Genomic DNA, 20,963 nt, shown 5'->3' with positions numbered 1-20,963 from the left:
GCCTCAGCCTCCTGAGTAGCTGGGATTACAGGTGCCTGCCACCATGCCTGGCTAATTTTTGTACTTTTAGGTAAAGATAGGGTTTTGCCATGTTGGCCAGGTTGGTCTTGAACTCCTGACCTCAGATGATCCACCTGCCCAGGTCTCCCAAAGTGCTGGGATTACAGGTGTGTGCCACCACACCCAGTCATGTAATTTTATAATAATTTGAAAATTAGCTTTTCCTTTTCAGTTAAAAGTATTACTGAAATGTTAAGAGGAATTACACTGAATTTTGTGCTCTCTTTGGGTAGTTTAACAGTGTTAAGTCTTCCTATACACAAATAGGGATGTCTATGCACTTATTCATTTCTTCTTTAATTTCTTTGAGCAGCAGTTTATAATTCTTAGCATATAAGTCTTTAACTTTAAACACATTTATTGCAAAGTATTTAATTCTTTTTAGGTGCTATTTAAATGGAGTCACTTCTTTTTTCAGATTTTCCATCAGTGGTATAGGAAACAAAATTGCTCCTATTGTAGCTGTAATTTTGCTGAATTTGTTTTTTAGCTCTGGTTTTCTTTGGATTCTTTGGGATAGTCTACATACAGGTTCATGTCCTCTGCAAATAGAGATATCTTTACTGCTTTCTATTTTCAATGTTTTTATTTTTCTTATCTAATAGCTTTGGCTAGAACCTCCTGTAGAAGGTTAAAAAGCAGCAGTAAAAAGGAATATCCTTGCCTTGTTCTTAGGGGGAAATCTTTTTAGTCTTTCACCATTAAGTATGATGTTAGCCATTGGTATTTAATAAATACCCTTTGTCAGGTGGAGGAATTAAATTCCTAGTTTTCTGAGAGTCTATCATGAAATAGTGTTTCAATTGTACATCATATATTTGAGGGTTTGTCAATAGATGCATAAATATTTATAATTTTTATTACTCTATTGACTGAGCGATGTAGTCTGCTTTATCTCATTCAAACTTTTTTAAGATTTAAAGTTTATTTTGTTTTAATATTATTATAGCCACTCAGATTTATTTTGCTTACTACTTATATGTAATAAATTTTACTATCCTTTTCTTTAAAGTTACTTTTGTCTATAGACATACAGCAAGTCTCCTTAAGATTTTGTATTAATATTGTTGTATCATGTTTTTAAAACATTAATTCTGTCTATCAATGTTTTTTGATTGGAAATGTTACTCTATTCATATTTAAAGTAATTACTGGCAACACAGCCTTACTTTTGCCACTTTGTTCCTTGTTTTTGATATGTGTTACAGGGCTTTGTTCCTTATTTCCTTCATTACTGCCTTTTAAAATAATTTTTTGTAGTGAAAGTTTTGATTCTTATCTCATTTATTTATGGGTATGTTCTTTAGATAGCTACTCGGTAGTTACTATAGGGATTACATCTTGTATCCTAAAGTTATAACAATATAATTTGAATTGATACCACTTAAATAACATACAAAAACTGTTACTCTACAGTTTCATCGTACTTTCTGTTATTAATGCCACAGGCTGCATCTTTATTCATTGTGTGTTGAATAATATAGATTACTGATTATTTTTACATATTCATCTTTTAAATTATATAGAAAATAGAAAGTTATATTACAAACCAAAATCAGAAAACAAAATTATTTTTTATAATTGTCCATGTATTTACTTTTACCTTGCCCTTTTTATTAAAGAAAAAAATGGTATATTAGTCTATTCTCAAATTGCTATTAAGGAAATACCAGACACTGGGTAATTTATGAAGAAAAGAGGTTTAATTGACTCACAGTTCCATGTGGCTAGGGAGGCCTCAGAAAACTTAAGAACTTTTTGGCATCAAATAATGCTATCAAGAAAGCAAAGAGACAACCTACTCAATATGATAAAATAATGGCCAATCATATGTCTGACAGGATAGTGATATCTAAAATATATAAAGAACACCAATAACACCACCACAGAGATAACCCAATTAAAAACGAGCAAAGGATTTGAAAATTCTTTGATGTTACTCAAAGAATATACACAAATGACAAACACTTGAAAAGACGCTTAACATTATTAGTCATTACAGAAGTTCAAATATCAGTCATAATTAGACACCCCTTTCTACTTAGTAAGATGTGTATGCTAACAAAAAATGGTAAATAACATGAGGTGACAAGAAAGTGGTGAAATCGGAACACTTGCGCATTGTCTGTGGGAATGTAAAATGGTACAGCTGTGTTGAAAGTAGTGTGGTGGTCTGGGCACAATGTCTCACACCTGTAATCCCAGCACTTTGGGAGGCCAAGATGGGTGGATCACTTGAGGACGGGAATTCAAGACCAGCCTAGCCAATGTGGTGAAACTCAATCTGTACTAAAAAAAAAAAAAAAAAAAAACTTAGCTGGGCATGGTGGTGCACCCCTGTAATCCCAGCTACCTGGGGTGCTGAGGCAGGATAATTACTTGAACCCCGGAGGTGGAGATTGCAGTGAGCTGAGATTGTGCCACTGCGCTCCAGCCTGGGTGACAGAGCAAGACTCTGTCTCAAAAAGAAAAAAAGGAAGGATGAGGGGATGGAGAGGGAAAAGAAAAGAATGTGGCATTTTCTCAGAATTTAAAACATAAGAGTGCCATGTAACCCACCAATTCTGCTTTAAGGTATACCTTCAAAAACCTGAAAATAGAGATCTTAATGGACATATGTACATTACTGTACATAGACACATCATTCACAATAGCCAAAAGGTACAAATCACCCATGTGCTCATGAACAAATGAATGGATAAACAAATCATGGTATGAACATGCAAAGGAACATTATCCAACCATAAAAATTATTTTTTTAATATATGCTAAACATGGATGGACCATGAAAATGTTATGCTTAGTGAAATAATCTAGACACAGAAGGACACATATCTTATGATTCCCCTTATATGCTGTACCTGGAATAGGCAAATCCACAAAGACAAAAAGTAAATAGAAGTGACCAGCCAGGCGCAGTGGCTCACACCTGTAATCCCAACACTTTGGGAGGCCAAGGCGGGTGGATCACGAGGTCAAGAGATCAAGATCATCCTGGCCAACATGGTGAAATCTCGTCTCTACTAAAAATACAAAAATTAGCTGGGTATGGTGGCACGTGCCTGTAGTCCCAGCTACTGGGGGGGGCGGGGGCAGGAGAATCGTTTGAACCTGGGAGGTGGAGGTTGCAGTGAGCTGAGATCACACCACTGCACTCCAGGCTGGTGACAGAGGGAGACTGTCTCCAAAAAAAAAAAAAAAGTGACCAGGGACTGAGAGGAGAGAAGGAAAAATTGTGGTTGAGTAGATCAAGTTTTTTTGGGAAAGTGAAATAGTTTTAGGTACAGATAGTATTGATGGTTATATAGCATTGTGAATGTATTTGATGCCATTGAATTGTACACTTACAAATAGATTAAATGATATCATTTATGTGTATTTTACTAAAGTAAATCACCCCAAATTATGAAATCAGGATGGAACAAGTAAGAATATCGATTTTTTAGAAACAAAACCCAAAACAAACATATGTTAGTTGGGATAAGGGGTTTTGGGCAATACATTTGTAGGCAAGTACTTAAATTGTACCTAAATATAGTAGAAAATTATAAACCTCCTAATAGGTGAACTCTCTAATGACAGTTTTACGAGATGCATACAAACATGTTTTAAAGTTATAGTTTTTTCTTTTTAAGTGAAAGCAAGTTTATCGAGAAAGTAAAGGAATAAAGACTGGCTACTCCATAGGCACAGTAGCCAAGTTACAGTTTTTTAATACAGAAACAGAAAACCAAATGCCTCATGTTCTCACTCATCAGTGAAAGCTAAACATTGAGTACACATGGACACAAAGAAGGGAACAACAGATACCAGGGCCTACTTAAGTGTGGAAGGTAGGGGTCTGTACACCAAACCCTGCAACACACAATTTATATATATAATAAACATGCGCTTAGTCTCCGACTTAGCTTTCAAATATCATCGTATACATCATGTAATGTACATCTTTAGAAAGAAGACCACATGATCAGAAGAAATATGGGGGGAAAATGACTTTTAAAATTTTAGTTCCTGATGCAAAATTTTCAGTGGTGTCTCATTATCTAAAAGACAAAGCCCAAATTTCTTAACAAGGAATCATTTGGGACAGAAAGTATAATATTCTCAATCACTCCTAGTGAGTACTAGGACTGAGTGCTCAAATCTTCCTAGATTGAGATTGCTTCTATTGAGTATGCATCTCTGCTGTGATTATGCTCAGATGTGTGCAATTACTTAATTCCTCCCACTGCATTGATTGTAATGTTATTTTTGCTCAACACCACAACCCCAGGGTCCAATAGGAATTAATTAATTAGTTAAGCCTATTAGGCCCTCTGTCTCTGCATCTTCCCTCCTATTAATCCCTTTCTCTGCTGACATCTCCTACCAGGCCTCCTCTCCCCTAGACTCTTATTGCTCAATGCATATTAAAATCTTCTGATGAATTCCTAAAACACAATTACATCCCATACTTCAGTGTGGATATCTTTCCCTGTTCTTCAGTAGTTTGTTTTCAACCACAAATTTCTAGACTGCACATTGATCTTACATTTTTCCGCACTTATTACCAAAACTGCATGATTCACATTAGCCCCAAACATCCCCTAACCATTAGGTAAGCAACTTCTCTCAGTTTCAACTGTCCATGTGTTTCTCTGTTCACTAGAATTATACCCAAGTATCAAAATCTGCTTTAATTGTCTTTTCTTTCAGGTAACTTTCTTGTTCTTTTTCTACCTGAAAATGCAGTTCTTTCCTTCTGCTTCCTTGGCACTACAGCCACACCTCTTTTATGGCATGCGTTATATTGAGCTTATTACACCTCTGTAAATATTTACTTTGGCCCAAATTCTGTTGAAGCCATGAATTGGGCTGTATTTACCTCTGTGTCAATGGCATCCTCCTGAGAGTAGATGCAGACTTGGGTGTGTTAGAGAGGCTAAGGAAAGGGGTCCTGAAATGAGCTGGAGAACCAGAGAAAGATGTAGGAAGAAGTGGGAGAGCCTCTAACTCAGGTATTCTACTAACAAGCTGGCCCCTTACAACTCCCCATCATATACCACCAGTGCACTTAGAGAGATGCACCACCTGAATGAGCTATGTAACATTAGGAAGGCACATCGTTAGTTGGAACATTTCTGGTTTCACTTAAAACCAAGTATCACACACATTATATACACCCTTTGTTTTCCATTTTTCATTTCTAACACTCATATATTATTATTAAAGAGAGAAATACAATTTGGGTGTTTTTATCAGTGAAGAAAGAGGTTGGCATAATTGAAAAGATGAAAACAGCAGACATTCTGAGGGTCTCAATCTGGACGTTATTGATTTTGAAACAATTATAGGGCTTGAACGCCTGAAACTAGTCCAAAAAAAGCCAATAAAACCCCTACAACTACAAATCCCACTGGGTATAGCTCCCATTCCATGAACATAGCAAAAGGTGAACATATCAGTCTTGCCCAGTTCCTCAGCTTAGATCAATTTGGGGGTCAATTCAATACCATCATGTAAAATTATTTGGTAATTGGAATATTTCAGCAAAAACGTTTACTTTTTTGCACTTCAAAATACAAAAAGATATAGACATAGTGTGCATCTTTATTAGAGAATACCGAAAGTCCCTTCAGGTCCAAGGTCTGAAATCCCCACTTGACTGTCTGGCAGGTAGAGAGCTCATGGTCAGGTAGAGAACTCTTTTCTAGGGCCCAAATTATATGGCTTAGATACAATGCACAGAGGAATGGGCCAACTCCACCTCCTTTGTAGATCATTGGTTATTAGCAAAAAGCTTCAGCATGGGCTGCAGTTATGGCTATAGTTGCCTTCACAGGTGTGCTAAGATTTTTGCTTGATGGAGAAGGAAAACTGTGATGAGAGAGCTGTTGCATGTTGCTGTGGTGGCTTTTCACAGTGAACTGCCCGATCATAGCAGCCCTAAGCAGAAATGGATAACATAGTTGTTAATGGTTTCTTCCTCACTGAGTATCCCCTGACCTGAGTGGCTGTGAAACAAGTTTTTATAAGGCAAAGATATTAGCTCATTGATCAAGTAGAGCAAAGGAATTGTTGCTGAACACCAGAGGTTTGGCCTAGGTGTGGTTGCTCACCACACAGAAAGCCAGTCACTACGACGAATATTGTCAGGGAAGAAGGGCTTCGTTGTGGATGCTGTCAGCCTAACCATCAAATCTATCCCTCTCACAACGAAAGTTAGGAGATTATACAGACAGGATTTAAGGGGAGTAAGGATGATGATCAACAGGCAGCAGGTGGTCAGATGAGCAGTCTAGCATCTCATTGTAACCACCTGTGGGAAATCAGGAATGAGAGAAAGAAGAGGAGTTTGTTAGTACTAAGAATAAATACTGGGGCCCGGCACGGCTCACACCTGTAATCCCAGCACTTTGGGAGGTCAAAGCGGGCAGATCATGAGGTCAGGAGACCGAAACCATCCTGGCTAACATGGTGAAACCCTGTCTTTACTAAAAATACAAAAAAATTAGCTGGATGTGGTGGTATGTGTAGTCCCAGCTACTTAGGAAGCCGAAGTAGGAGAATCGCTTTAATCTAGGAGGCAGAGGTTGCAGTGAGCCAAGATCATGCCACTGCACTCCAGCCTGGGTGACAGACAGGGTGAGACTCTGTCTCCAAAAAAAGAAAAAAAAGAATAAATATTGGGAGTTTTATTGAAATTGTATTAACTTCATAAAAACATTTGAAGAAAACTGATAATGGTGTTTCTAATCACTGAAATTAATTTTACTTTATTTTTAATTTTTGTAAGTACATACTAGGTGTATATATGGGGTACATAATATATTTTGACACAGGAATGCAATGTGTAATAATCATATCAGGGTAAACAGGGTATCCATAACCTCAAGCATTTATCCTTTGTGTTACAAGCAATCCAATTATAATTTTAAAATGTACAATTGTTATTGACAATTATAGTAACCCTGTTGTGCTATCAAATACTAGGTCTTAGTCATTCTACTTTTTGTACCCATTAACTTTCCCCACTTCCCCCTCACCATGCCCCCACTACCTTTCCCAGTCTCTGGTAACCATCCTTCTACTATCTTCATAGGTTGAGTTGTTTTGACTCCAACAAATAAGTCAGAACATGTGATGTCGCTGTGCCTGGCTTATTTCACTTAATGATCTCTAGATCCAACTATATTGTTCCAAATGACAGGATCCCATTCTTTTTTATGGCTGAATAGTACTCCATTGTGTATATGTACCATATTTTCTTTATCTATTCATCTGCTGATGGGCTGATGGATACTTAGGTTGCTTCCAAATCATGGCTATTGTGAGTAGTGCTGCAGTAAACATGGGGGTGCACATATATCTTCAGTATACTGATTTCCTTCCTTTGGGGTATATACCTAGCAGTGGAATTGCTGGATTGTATGGTAGCTCTATTTTTAGTTTGTGAGGTACCTCAAAACTGTTCTTTATAGTAGTTATACTAATATACATTTCCACAGTACATGAAGGTTCCCTTTTCTCCACATCCTCTTGAGCTTTTGTTATTACCTGTCTTTTGGACAGAAGACATTTTTACTGGGGTGAGATTATATCTCACTGTAGTTTTGATTTGCATTTCTCTGATAGATCAATGATGTTGAGTACCTTTTCATATGCCTGTTTGCCATTTGTATGCCTTCTTTTGAGAAATGTCTATTCAGATTTTTGCCCAGTTTTAAATCAGATTATTATATATTTTTTCCTATAGAACTGTTAGAGCTCCTTATATATTCTGGTTGTGAACACCTTAACAGATGGTGATATTGCTTGGATATTTGTCTGCCCAAATCTCATCTTGAGATATAATCCTCAACGTTAAAGGTGGGGCTTGGTGGGAGGTATTTTGGTCGAGGGAGAGGATCCCTCATGAATTGATGCTGTTCTCACATCAAGGCCCATATTTCTGCCATACATGTTTTGGAAAACTTTTTCCAGTGTTAAGAATAAATATTGGGAGTTTTCTTGAAATATTAAATGTATAGACACATTGGAAGAAAACTGCTATTATTTTAATAGTGAGTCTTTAAACACTGAAATTAACTTTATTTTTAAATTTTTGTGGGTATAAAGTAGGTGTATATATTCATAGAGTACATGAGATATTTTGATACAGGCAAGAAATGTATAATAATCACATCAGGGTAAATGGGGTGTCCATGACCTCAAGCACCCTTCACAAGATCTGAGTACTCACAAAATCTAGTTATTTAAGTATGTGGCACTTCCCTCCCCCTCTCTCTCTCTGCCCTTGCTCCCACCATCTGAGATATTCAGTCCGCTTTTGCCTTCCACCATGGTTGGAAGCTTCCTGAGGCTTTCCTACAAGCTGATCAGATGTTAGCACCATGCTTTCTGTACAGCCTGCAAAACCATGAACCAATTAATCTTCTTCTTTATAAATTACCATCTCAGCTATTTCTTTATAGTACTGCAAGAATGGCCTAATACAGATGGATACTTTGCAAATACTGTCTCCCATTCTATGGGTTGTCTCTTCATTTTGTTGTTTCCTTTGCAGCGCAGCTTTTTAACTTGATTCGATCCTATTTGTCCACTTATGCTTTGGCTGCCTGTTTGTTAGGTATTACACAAGAAATCTTTGCCCACTCCAATGCCCTGGAGAGTTTCTCCAGTGTTTTCTTTTAGCAGTTTCATAATTTGAGGTCTTAGATTGAACTTGTTTCATTCTTCTGTATATGGATATCCAGTTTTCTCAGCACCATTTGTTAAAGATGCTATTTTTTCCCCAATGAATGTTCTTGGCACCTTTGTCAAAAGTGAGTTTACCATAGATATATGAATTTGTTTCTAGGTTTTCTATTCTGTTCCTATGTGTTTGTTTTTATGCTAGTAACTTGCTGTTTTGGTTACTACAGCTCTGTAGAATAATTTAAAGTCAGGTAATATGATTCCTCCAGTTTCATTCCTTTTGCTCAGGATAGCTCTGACTATTCCTAGGTCTTTTGTGGTTCCAATTAGGATTGTATTTTCTATTTCTTTGAAGAATGTTAAAGTTTTCTAGATGCTCCACAGTTTATGCATTAGCCTGCTGAATGATGTCTCCCCCCCACCCCCCATGACAGGTTCTCAGTCTGTCACCCAGGCTGGATCCAGTACAGTGGCACCATCACAGCTCAATGCAGACTCAGTCTCCCAGGCTCAAGTGATCCTCCCACCTCTCCACCTTCTGAGTACCTGGGACTACAGGTGCATGCCACTATACCTGGCTAATTTTTGTATTTTTTATAGAGACAGGTTTGCCACGTTGCCCAGGCTGGTCTCAAACTCCTGAGCTCAAGCAACCCGTACCTCAACCTTCTAATGTGCTAGAATTACATGCATGAGCCAACAAGCCCAGCCAGAGTATTTTCTTACTGTTAGATATATGAAGCAATTGAGGTCCATCTTGTATTTCTCTCAATCTCTGACTAGGAATCAGCCCTGGTCCCCTTTTTGTGGATAATATTTAGGAACTAATAACTTGACAGCTGATGTGCTTATTGTTACTGAGGTATCACTGCAGTTAGGTCCTCTCAGTAAAATCACAAAATATATGCATGTATGCAAACATAATTTCTCTATTTGTTCCTATATATTTAAAAGATGTGAGTTCTATTCCAGTCCCACACTCCAAGGTTTTCTAGCTCTCCTCATTTCTATTTTTATAAGTACCTTCTCTAACAGAGAGAAACCTTGCTCTCATCATCCTCAACATATTTATTTGCTCAATGGTACCAATTTCTCAACAGTCTCCTCCATCTGTCCCTTCCACACCTCACCCTTAGCAGTCTTGGTGCCAGCAGGCACATGACCACAACTCCTCTCATCCCCTAAGGCAGGTGTAACTCCTCCACTGTGGGGAAGGCAGGCAAGACAGACACATGAAAAGTCAAAAGCGGGAATGAAAAGAAAGAATGGAAGGCGACATTGTTTTCTTAAATAATGGTTAAATAATAAACCATCTTTTGATTGCCCTAATAGCCATCTCTTGGTGATGATATACTTTATGAATATGGCTAGGTTTTTTTTTTTAATTTTAGGATTTTGCATCTAAATCAATCAGACTTTGGTCTATATATATATATATATATATATATATATATATATATTTTTTTTTTTTTTTTTTTTTTTTTTAAGATTTGGTACCAAGGTTGTACTGGCCTTAAAAACTGAATTGGAAAAGTTCCATCTTTTTTCTTCCAAAAAAAGTTTATAAAAGCTTGGTATTCTTTATTTCTTAAATATTTGGAATAACTGCAGTGAAGCCATTTGTTCCTAGAGTGTTTCTTTCTAAGCAAGTTTTGTTTTTTTTTTGTTGTTGTTGTTGTTGTTTGTTTAAGATGGAATTTCGCTCTTGTTACCCAGGCTGGAGTGCAATGGCGTGATCTTGGCTCACCGCAACCTCTGCCTCCTGGGTTCAGGCAGTTCTCCTGCCTCAGCCTCCTGAGTAGCTAGGATTACAGGCACACGCCACCATGCCCAGCTAATTTTTATATTTTTAGTAGAGACGGGGTTTCACCATATTGACCAGGATGGTCTCGATCTCTTGACCTCGTGATCCACCCGCCTCGGCCTCCCAAAGTGCTGGGATTACAGGCTTGAGCCACCGCACCCGGCCTTTCTAAGCAAGTTTTTTAATATTCACTCAGGTATTGTTTGCATTTGTGACAAGGCACAATCAGCCTCTGGTTTGACCTTGTTTCCAGGGCTTTTATTGATGGCATATTCACCAAAGGACCAGCTTGCTAGCACTTCCTAAATTCTAATCATTTCTCCTTTGTACTGCAAAATGCAAAACAAAACAAAAATCATACTTGTTTTCTTCTCAAATAGGTTTTTAGGTTCCTGCCCTATGCAGTGTGAGACATCTAAAAATTTCTTGAGAAAAAGTATGTGTTTGAAGCCCCTAATATATAAATTTTTTTTTCAATTCAGTCTTGATTGTTCTCCTGGTTTCTGGTCCCCCCCATAACCCCTAGATTATGGCCCTCTTCCTGAACCAAGTTCGGTATTCAGGTTCTTCCCTATAGCCAGAAGTAGAAAGGACCCTTAGAGCAAACAGCTGCATTCTGTGCATGTGCTTTCTGGGATTTACCACTCTAGAATTTTGCCACTTTAGTCCTCTTTGCTTCTATAGAGCTGTTCTCAATGGGTCCATTCTTCTGCCAGCAACTATACCTTACCCAATAGCAAAATCTATTTTTGCTTTTTGTTTTGTTTTGAAACAGTCTCTATTGCTCAGGCTGGAGTGAGTGCAGTAGCAAGATCTCAGCTTGCTGCAACCTTTAGCTCCAAGGTTCAAGTGATCATCCCTCCTCAGCCTCTCTAGTAGCTGGGACTGTGGCATGTGCCACCATACCTGGCTAATTTTTGTATTTTTAGTAGGGACAGGGTGTCACCATGCTGGCCAGGCTGGTCACAAATTCCTGACCTCAGGTGATTTGCACACCTCAGCCTCCCAAAGTACTGGGATTACAGGCGTGAGCTACCATGCCCAGCCTATTTGTGCTTTTTGAAAGCTCCATATTTAAGTTATATCTATATATATTTTAAAAATACCTGTATCACCTATGAAAGACGTGTTGCAGTATGAAGAGAAATAGAGTTGGGTATAAGAAGTCACTCACAGCAGAATGTCCTGGCTTATGTGTTAGACATATGTTAGGGCAGAAACCACCAAAAATCTGGACCCACTCTATCCTCGTAAGTTGCATATATGGCAAATTGACTTGCCCCTTTGATCCACCATTCTGAGATGGGTCACCCGAAATTAGTCTGTCTCAGGATTATTGAAAAATCCTGCCAGGAGGCTCCTGTCCTATGTCCCCAGGTTGAGGGACTCTCTCTTTTTACCTGGACATACAAGTGTACTCCTGATGCTGGGTCCCCTTGCTAAAAATCTTCCCTGATTTTGCATATAACTAAGCAGTAACTACTTAGAGCCATTGACTCCAGAGTGGCATGTTTTCAAATCTCTATCTCAGAAAATAGCAGTCTTGACAATAACTAAATTGGATTTTTACAAAGTAAAATGCTATTCCTCAATAAAAACCTTTTTTCCACATTTTGTTAAATTGCTAGATATCCTGCAAATTCAACATCTCTGGTCTATATTAAATTTAGATTTTAACTTAAAGATAAAAATACCTTCCCTACTATCTGATGTTTACTGAGAACCTACTACAAATTACACATTCTCCATAAAATATAACCTTATAGTAAATGCTTTCCTACAGTTTCCTATAGTTTGTGCATTTTCTCTGGCCTCTTGACTTTACACAGAATGATTTTCCATATTCACCACATCCAGAGGGTTTCTGTCTTATATGAGTTCTCTGGTGAAAGTTAGGGCTAACTTGTCACAAAAGGTTTTCCCACATTCATTACACCCAAAAGGTTTCTCCCTGTGTGTCTTCTCAGATGCATTATTCTGAAAACGCATCCCTTCTTAATCTAGGGATGCTGACGCAAGTTTCTACCCTGTGTGAACTCTCTAATATTTAGTGAGATGCGGCATTGGGCAAAATATTTCCTATATTCATTTCCCAATAAGTTTTTCCACTTTTAGTTTTGCAACATAATGTATGGTCCAAATTCCAAAGGAATGTGTTCCTACATTCCATATCTTCATATTGTTTTTTCCCCTCTTTAAGTTCTCTTCTATACTGTGAGAACTGACTTCAGAGCAAAGGCGTTTTCATTAGCATTATATTAACAGAATTCTCTCACCCTTTATGTTCTCTTTTCTACAAAGTTCTGACTTCACCCAGAGTAACTTCCCTCACTTAACTACATTTATAGGGTTTCTCCCCAAGTGTGTTCTCTGATGTACAGTGAGTTTTGACTTAATATAGAATGATTTTCCACAAACATTACATTCATAGGGTTTCTCCCCTGTGTGTGTTCTAAGATGTGCAATGAGTTTTGACTTCACACAGAATGATTTTCCACATTCATTACATCCATAGGGTTTCTGTCTTCTATGAGTTCTCTGGTGAACAATTAGGGCTGACTTCTGACGAAAGGTTTTCCCACATTCATTACATCCAAAAGGTTTCTCCCCTGTGTGTCTTCTAAGATGTTCTGTGAAACCAGAGTAGTAGCAGAAAAATTTTCCACACTGAACACATTCATAAGGTTTCTCACCTGTGTGAGTTCTTAGATGTTTAGTAAGAGTTGACTTCTCAGAGAATGATTTCCCACACTCATTGCATTCATAAGGTTTTTCTCCTGTGTGAGTTCTTTGATGTTTAATGAGGTCTGATTTTCTGAGAAAGGCTTTCCCACATTCATAGCATTCATAGGGCTTCTCCCCTGTGTGTGTTTTCTGATGCACAGTAAGGACTGACTTAAATGAGAAGGTTTTCCCACATTCATGACATTCATATGGTTTCTCCCCTGTGTGTGTTCTCTGATGTTGAGTAAGGGTTGACTTTTCACTGAAGGATTTCCCACACATATGACATCCATACGGTTTCTCCCCTGTGTGAATTCTTTGGTGTTTAATGAGGTCTGAATTCTTATAGAAGTTTTTCCCACATTCATGACATTCATAGGATTTTCCTCCTGTGTGTGTTCTCTGATGTCTTGTGTGGGCTGACTTCTGAGTGAAGGTTTTTCCACATTCATGACATTCATAAGGTTTTTCTCCTGTATGTGTTCTCTGTTGTACGTGAAGGACTAATTTTTCACTGAAAAAAGTTCCACATTCATTATATTCAATAATATTGTCAGTTGAATGGGTTCTCTGAATTGGAGTGAGGTTTAACTTCTGACTGAATGGGTAAACACTCTGATGTTCAAGGAGAATGGATTCCTCACAGATATTTTCTCCACATTCATTGTGGTTCTCTCTTGGATGTGTTTGCTGATGAGTAATGAAAAATGACATATCACAGGTTTTCCCATGTTTAATATATTTGCAGGTTTTCTGTCCTGTGTAAGCTCTCCTATGTACAAGGAAGAGTGAATTCTCAGGGAAAGCTTTCCCACATTTATCGTATTCAAAAGGTTGCTCCCAATTTTTAATTTTCTGATGCCAAACGAGGTCTTCATTAAGCCAGAAGCCATTCCCATTTTTATTATATTCATAAGGTTCCTCTACAGAATGAACAATTTTACGCTTTTCATCACAGAAACATTTTCCACCTTTGTTAAACTCATCGACCTTCATTCTTGAATAGTTTCTACTGGCATTAATTAATTCTGAAATATAGAGTGATAAGAAAGATTAGTTGACAAGGACATATAAAAGAAATAAAGTTAACATTAGGTTTGAAGGCATGGCTCAGTTTCAGTCATTATCTCTTCATATCTACATTATGACAACAGTGTGCACACTTCCAGTTTTATACCTCTTTTCAATTCAACACAGCAGCAACAATCAAATTTCTGAAAGTTCTGATTCATAAATAGTCCTATAATCCAGGCTCCAATACTGTGTGGTTCTTTTGTTGTTGTTTGTTTTGAGACAGAGTCTTGCTCTGTCATCCAGGCTGGATTGTAGTGGCACAGTCTTGGCTTACTGCAATGTCCACTCTCTGGGTTAAAACTATTCTCATGCCTCAACCACTCAAGTAGCTGGGACTACAGGCATGCACCACCATGCTTGGCTAGTTTTTATATTTTTAGTAGAGACAGGATTTTGCCATGTTGGCCAGGTTGGTCTTGAATTCCTGCCCTCAAGCAGTTCACCCACATTGGCCTTCTAAAGTGCTGGGATTATAGGCATCAACCACTGCACCTGGCCTAATTGTTTTTCTAGCTCTGATTCACTTCGAATAACAGTAAAATCAATGAGTGAACAAGCCATACTTGCCATAGGATCAGGTTTATGGTTCTATTCTGGCTATGGAATTTGCCCTTTATTCCATCAACTATATATATAGTACTGAGTCCAATGTCCCCAAAACACTTTTTTTTTAAACAAGGTATCACTGAAGTAAACATATCTTTACATTTAGATTCAGACTAGAACCAAGCCATTCTTTAACAAGTCTAGAATGAATATATTTCACTCTAGATAAATATATATGAGCTGTTTATTCCTCATAAATTACTCATTCCCATCATAATCTCATACTGATGGTTTTCTCATTGTCAGCTTACAGTCTAACAATGTTTTTAAAAGTTGTCTTCCCAAATTTATGCACCAATTCCAGCTTCATCCACTAAAAAACACGAAAGGGCTTTTTGTGTAATTCATTTAGGCACAAACATCAGCTGATTGCTATAACAATATTCTTTTTTAAACACTGAATTTTAAAATATTTCATGCACTTCTGTTTTTGTTCACCAACTATGTTTCTGGAAGACATCATTTTATTTATGGTTTTCTCTCAGTGTTCTACACAGATATTTAAACCAATGGTATTTAATAAATAATGTTTATCAGTGTTACCCAGAGAGCTTTTTATTTTTTAGAGACAGAATATTGCTCTGTCACCCAGGCTGCAGTGCAATCACAGCTCACTACAGCCTCTTCCTAGGCAAAAGCTAGACTCTAACATCAGCTCCACAGTAGCTGAGACCACAAAAATTAGCCAGGCATGAGACGAAAGGTGTGTACCACCATGCCAATTTTTTAAGTTTTCATAGAGATGGGGTCTCCCTATGTTGCCCAAGCTGGTCTCAAATTTCTGAGCTCAAGTGATCCTCACCTCAGCCTCCCAAAGTGCTGGGATTATAGAAATGAGCCACTTGGCCCAGACTATTTTAAAATAATGCTGTAAAAAAATGGTAAATATGATAAATGCTAACAAATGAGCAACTAAAAAAGCATGTATAGAAAAATATATTTAATATTTTGTAGATGGAGGGATGTTCTTTACCAGGAAGAGGACACCAGGGAGTTTTCGTAGGGGTATTGAAAAATCACTCTCAATGATACATATATTCATATATATTCATCTCAGTGATGGATGCGTGCGTGTGTGTGTGTGTGTGTGTGTATAAAATTTTATTAAGCTGTGGCTTAACGCTATATAATTTTTACCACAATTAAAAAAATACAGGATGTGTGTACAGAAGTGATACAGGGAGATGCTGTGTGATTCAAAACCACTGGATATTTGAGTCTGGTCAACATGTTACTTGTAAAGGTCTAGAGCCTCTAAAACATGATTCCAGAGGAACATTTCAATGGTCTCATTATCTGAACTTACCCTTTGTGATCTACCTTCCTTTAAATTCCATCTGGCACATACTAACTCACCCAGATGACTCTGGCTTGGAAAATTTTCCTCTAATATCCATGGCTCCTCGCCTTTCTCCAACTTGAGGATTACTTCTGGTTTAGGGATGCAATACCCTGTGAATGAGAATTATATTACTTGGACAAATTGGGTGGGTTTCCCTGAAGGAGGAAGACAGCATACCCCAAGCAGTACATACACACATACATAGCTCATTTAATCCTGTCATGCGAGCAGAGGAAAAACCCTTCTTTCTGGTATCCAAAAGGGATAAATTGTCCTTGACCTCTGAATCTCAAACTTAAATATTTTTATATTCTACAAAAGTTCCACAAGTTTCTATTGATAAGAAAGGACATGCATTCAGGCTTTCTATATGGGAAACAATTCCTACCTACCTACTGAGACAAGGTGGCTGTAGTTCTCCATCATCACATCCCTGTACAGGGTCCTCTGAGCAGGGTCCAGATGCTGCCACTCCTCTTGAGTAAAGCCTACAGTCACATCCCTAAATGACACTGGTCCCTGGAAAATCACAGTTCTGCTCAGTGTCAAGTGATCAGAATCAGGTGATGTGAAGAAAGATGTTTAGGGACTAATTCTTACCATTTTTATTGTTGAAAATTAAACAGAAAATGTTATAAAGGGCCTTCATGACACATGTTGTTTTATGTTATACATTGTGGGTAAAAAATCATAGTAGAAATATCCTGTTGGTGCATTTATTTATTACTTAATGGAAAAATATTTAGTGCCCACATGTGCCTACAGGTATTTTAGTTTCTGAGTATTTCAATTTGAATACAAGACTCTTCCTTACAAGAGAAGAATATGTCTTCTCATGAGGAAACATACATACAGAGACATACCCACCACAGGACTTAAAAGATGCATACCACAGAAAAGTGCGACACAGATGGATCATAAAAAGGTTCTGTGCAAATTCAGGTGAGAGTGTGTCAATGTATTAGATTTCACTAAAGTGATAAAACTTTAGTTCCTTTGCAAACATATAACAAAAACTTAAGGAAATGTTAAAAACCTGAAAAAAATATGTGGCAAGTCAGTGGAATTGCTTAACAGGATAAGAGGGCATGTCTGACCTGTGATGAGGTAAAGGTTGCAGAGGCATGGGAGATAAGGGAGAGTAGGAAATATTCTTTGCTTTAATACTTTTAGTGTTCTCCAATTATTTATCACTCCTCTAATCTGTAAAAAATTTTTAGCAACTACTAGTTTTATTTATATTTATTTATAAAGTAAATAAAATACAGTCAACCCACATATAAGGACAGCTTAATTTGGTTCTTATTTCTTAGATAAAAATATAAATAGGCATGCTGATACTTTCCTCCCATTCCCTAAAGAACTGGTGGTATATGACATACACCCAATTATCTTGCAAACTTCCCTTAGGCCATAGGCTCCCTGCTCCCCCAACACCAGATCATTGATGTGAATAGCAGAATTTGATGGTGAACTGAAATACACACCTGAATCCCTGTAACATAATTCCATTTTCACCAAGGAAGTAATGACACCCAAGTAGAGTGGAGACTGTGTTGCAGAGCAGCATTAGAGGTAGACTGTCTATATTAAGGGGCAGCAGTGGAGATGTGGAAGAGAGAATTCACTAATCAAAGGAAGAGAGGAAAGGTGACTTCCAGAGTGTCTGCATAGAGGCCTTAGAAAAGGTCTGGAAAGTAGAACCAGGAGGTTAGGGGAGGGGGGAATAGCAGAGTGACAATAAGTCACATGGAGGTCATGCAGCTCTTGGAATATCTTCATGTCATGGAAGTGAGCATGTCCAGTGGAAGGCCACAGAGATTATTGTGAAGCTCAGAAGAGAGATCCAGCATGGAAATAAGGATATGGGTGAAAATGGCAACTCTTTGTCACAGGGGCCATCAGTGATCAGATATTCACAAAGGAGACAAAGATGGAGGAAAAAAATTGCCAACACAGAATTTAAAGGAATACAAATATTAAGTGGCTGGCAAGAAAAAGAAACATAGGCCATAGAGGCTGAGAAGGAATTTATAAAAATGTGAAAAGGGAACCAGGGGACATTCCAGAGTAATGGAAAATAAGAGAGAATACGGTTTCAAAAGTAACTGACACTTCCATTTAAAGATGGTGAACCTCAAACACACATCTACCTCTGACGCCTCAAAAATATAAGTGGAAGAAACATAATAAATGTGCAAATAATATACATCAAAAAACACAATTATATAGTTTCTGGAAGATATCAGTAGATAGTATCAGATATGAGAAACTAGAGGCAGGGTTCTTTCCACTTATACAAGTATAGAAGGGGCAGGAATGGTGGCTTCCAACCATAGCCAGAGACAGTGCAGCTCTAAACCTTCAACCAGGGTTAGGGGTTAGGCAAGGTAGTAGGATCAATGACTGACAAAGTACCTAACTTCCAGGGCACCTTGGTGGGCCTTATTTTTTAGACACCTCATAGCCCATGAAGATGGAAACTAATAAGCAGCCACCTCTGGAAAGTGAGGGACTTTTTTTTCCATTAATTATATAAACTTCTTCTTTTTTATTGAATTTTAGGTTTTGGGGTACATGTGAAGAACATGCAAGATTATTGCATAGGTACACACGTGGCATTGTGATTTGCTGCCTTCCTCTCCTTCACCCACATCTGGCATTTCTCCCCATGCTATCTCTCCCCAACTCCCCACTCCCTGCTGTCCCTCCCTTATTTCACCCCTAACAGACCCCAGTGTGTACTGCTCCCCTCCCTGTGTCCAGGTGTTCTCATTGTTCAACACACGCCTGAGTGAGAACATGCGGTGTTTGGTTTTCTGTTCTTGTGTCAGTTTGCTGAGAATGATGGTTTCCAGGTTCATCCATGTCCCTACAAAGGACACAAACTCATCATTTTTGATGGCTGCATAATATTCCATGGTGTATATGTGCCACATTTTCCCTGTCCAGTCTATCATCAATGGGCATTTGGGTTGGTTCCATGTCTTTGCTATTGTAAACTGTGCTGCAATGAACATTCGTGTGCATGTGTCCTTATAGTAGAGTGATTTATATTCCTTTGGCTATATACCCAGTAATGGGATTGCTGGGTCAAATGGAATTTCTATTTTTAGGTCCTTGAGGAATCGCCACACTGTCTTCCACAATGGTTGAACTATCTTACACACCCACCAACAGTGTAAAGGTGTTTCTATTTCTCCACATCCTCTCCAGCATCTGTTGTCTCCAGATTTTTTAATGATCGCCATTCTAACTGGTGTGAGATGGTATCTCAATGTAGTTTTGATTTGCATTTCTCTAATGACCAGTGATGATGAGCATCTTTTCATATGTTTTTGGCCTCATGTATGTCTTCTTTTGTAAAGTGTCTGTTCATATCCTTCGCCCACTTTTGAATGGGATTGTTTGTTTTTTTCTTGTGGGACTTTTTTTTTTAACCAGTTCTATACATAGACCGTATGGACAGTTTCACCCAAATTAAAGCCAATCAAGAAATATAACTCTCAAAACATCAATCCTCTATAAGAGCACATAGTTTGCCTTAAGGCAACTACTTAATGAAAGAGAAGTCACTGTTCTAATTTCAGGAATTGACAGATTTAAACGAAGAAATACAGAGTTCTGTAATAATAGTTGTACACCTCATTACTCTGCTTTCATTAATGGACAGAATATCCAGACAAAGGATTCAGAAGAAAACTGAGTAATTGAATAATGGTATAAACCAAATAGGCCTAAGAGAAGTATGTGGAATGTTCTACCTACCAATAGTAGAATATTCATTCTTCTCAAATATACAAGAAACATTCTACAGGGAAGCACATAGATTAGGGCACAAAATAAATCTCAGTAAATTTTAAAGACTGAAATCATAAAAAATATCTTTTCTGACCATAATAGGATAAAGCTCAAAATGAATAACAGTGAAAAAGTTTATTAACATGGATGTTAAACAACGTTTAATGGATCAAAGAAGAAACCACAAAGGAAATTTAAAAATACTTAGAAATGGGTGAAAAAGTAAAAGTAAAGAGCCTATGTCACAACTTATGGGATGCCGCCAAGAGCATGCCTATCGAGAGATTTGTAGCAATAAATGCCTATTTTTAAAAAGAAAGCAATAGCTTTACACCTTCAGCAGCTAGCAAAGAAGGATCAAATTAAACCCATAGCTAGCAGAAAAAAGGATATAATACATATTAGAGCAAAGATAAGCAATCAGAGAATAGAAAGCTATAGAGAATCAATAAATCTAAAAGCTGATTTCTTAAATAGAACAAAATTCGTAAGCTTTCATCTAGACTGACTAAAGAAAAAAAGATGCAAAGAAGTAAAATCTGAAATTAAAGTGACATTACAAAAAGAAAAAAGGGTTATAAGAGAATACTATGAACAACTGTACATTAATAAATTAGGTAACTCAATTAAATAGGCATATTACCTAGAAGGACACAATTATGAAAACTGACTCAAGAAAAAATATAAAATTTTGACATACTTATAACCACTAAAGAGATTCAATCAGTAATTTTTTTTTTTTTGAGACAGAGTTTCGCTCTTATTACCCAGGCTGGAGTGCAATGGCACAATCTCGGCCTCCTGCAACCTCCGCCTCCTGGGTTCAGGCAATTCTCCTGCCTCAGTCTCCTGAGTAGCTGGGATTACAGGCATGCA

At 37.7% G+C, this 20,963-nt stretch overlaps 1 protein-coding gene across 47 annotated transcripts in view; it reads right to left on the bottom strand.

Annotated features, from left to right (window-relative positions):
* Positions 1-1,744: 1,744 nt before the first annotated feature.
* Positions 1,745-20,963, bottom strand: part of ZNF37A (zinc finger protein 37A) — a 29,921-nt gene continuing 10,702 nt past the window's right edge. For 32 of the 47 annotated variants that reach the window (XM_035267521.3, XM_078345265.1, XM_078345247.1 and 29 more), the window contains 3 exons: positions 16,679-16,805; positions 16,301-16,396; positions 10,387-14,292 (listed from right to left, as the gene is read on the bottom strand). In XM_035267521.3, the coding sequence (XP_035123412.3) occupies positions 12,869-14,292; positions 16,301-16,396; positions 16,679-16,805 (1,647 nt within the window). In that variant the 3' untranslated portion in view covers positions 10,387-12,868. Of the gene's footprint in view, positions 6,359-10,386; positions 14,293-16,250; positions 16,397-16,678; positions 16,806-20,963 lie in introns of those variants that run through there. The other 15 variants (XM_078345268.1, XM_078345273.1, XM_078345275.1 and 12 more) reach the window with 3 other exon arrangements.

This window comes from Callithrix jacchus, chromosome 12 (genome assembly GCF_049354715.1).
Source record: "Callithrix jacchus isolate 240 chromosome 12, calJac240_pri, whole genome shotgun sequence".
NCBI lineage: Eukaryota > Metazoa > Chordata > Mammalia > Primates > Cebidae > Callithrix > Callithrix jacchus.
This window is presented reverse-complemented; position numbering and strand designations above follow the sequence as displayed.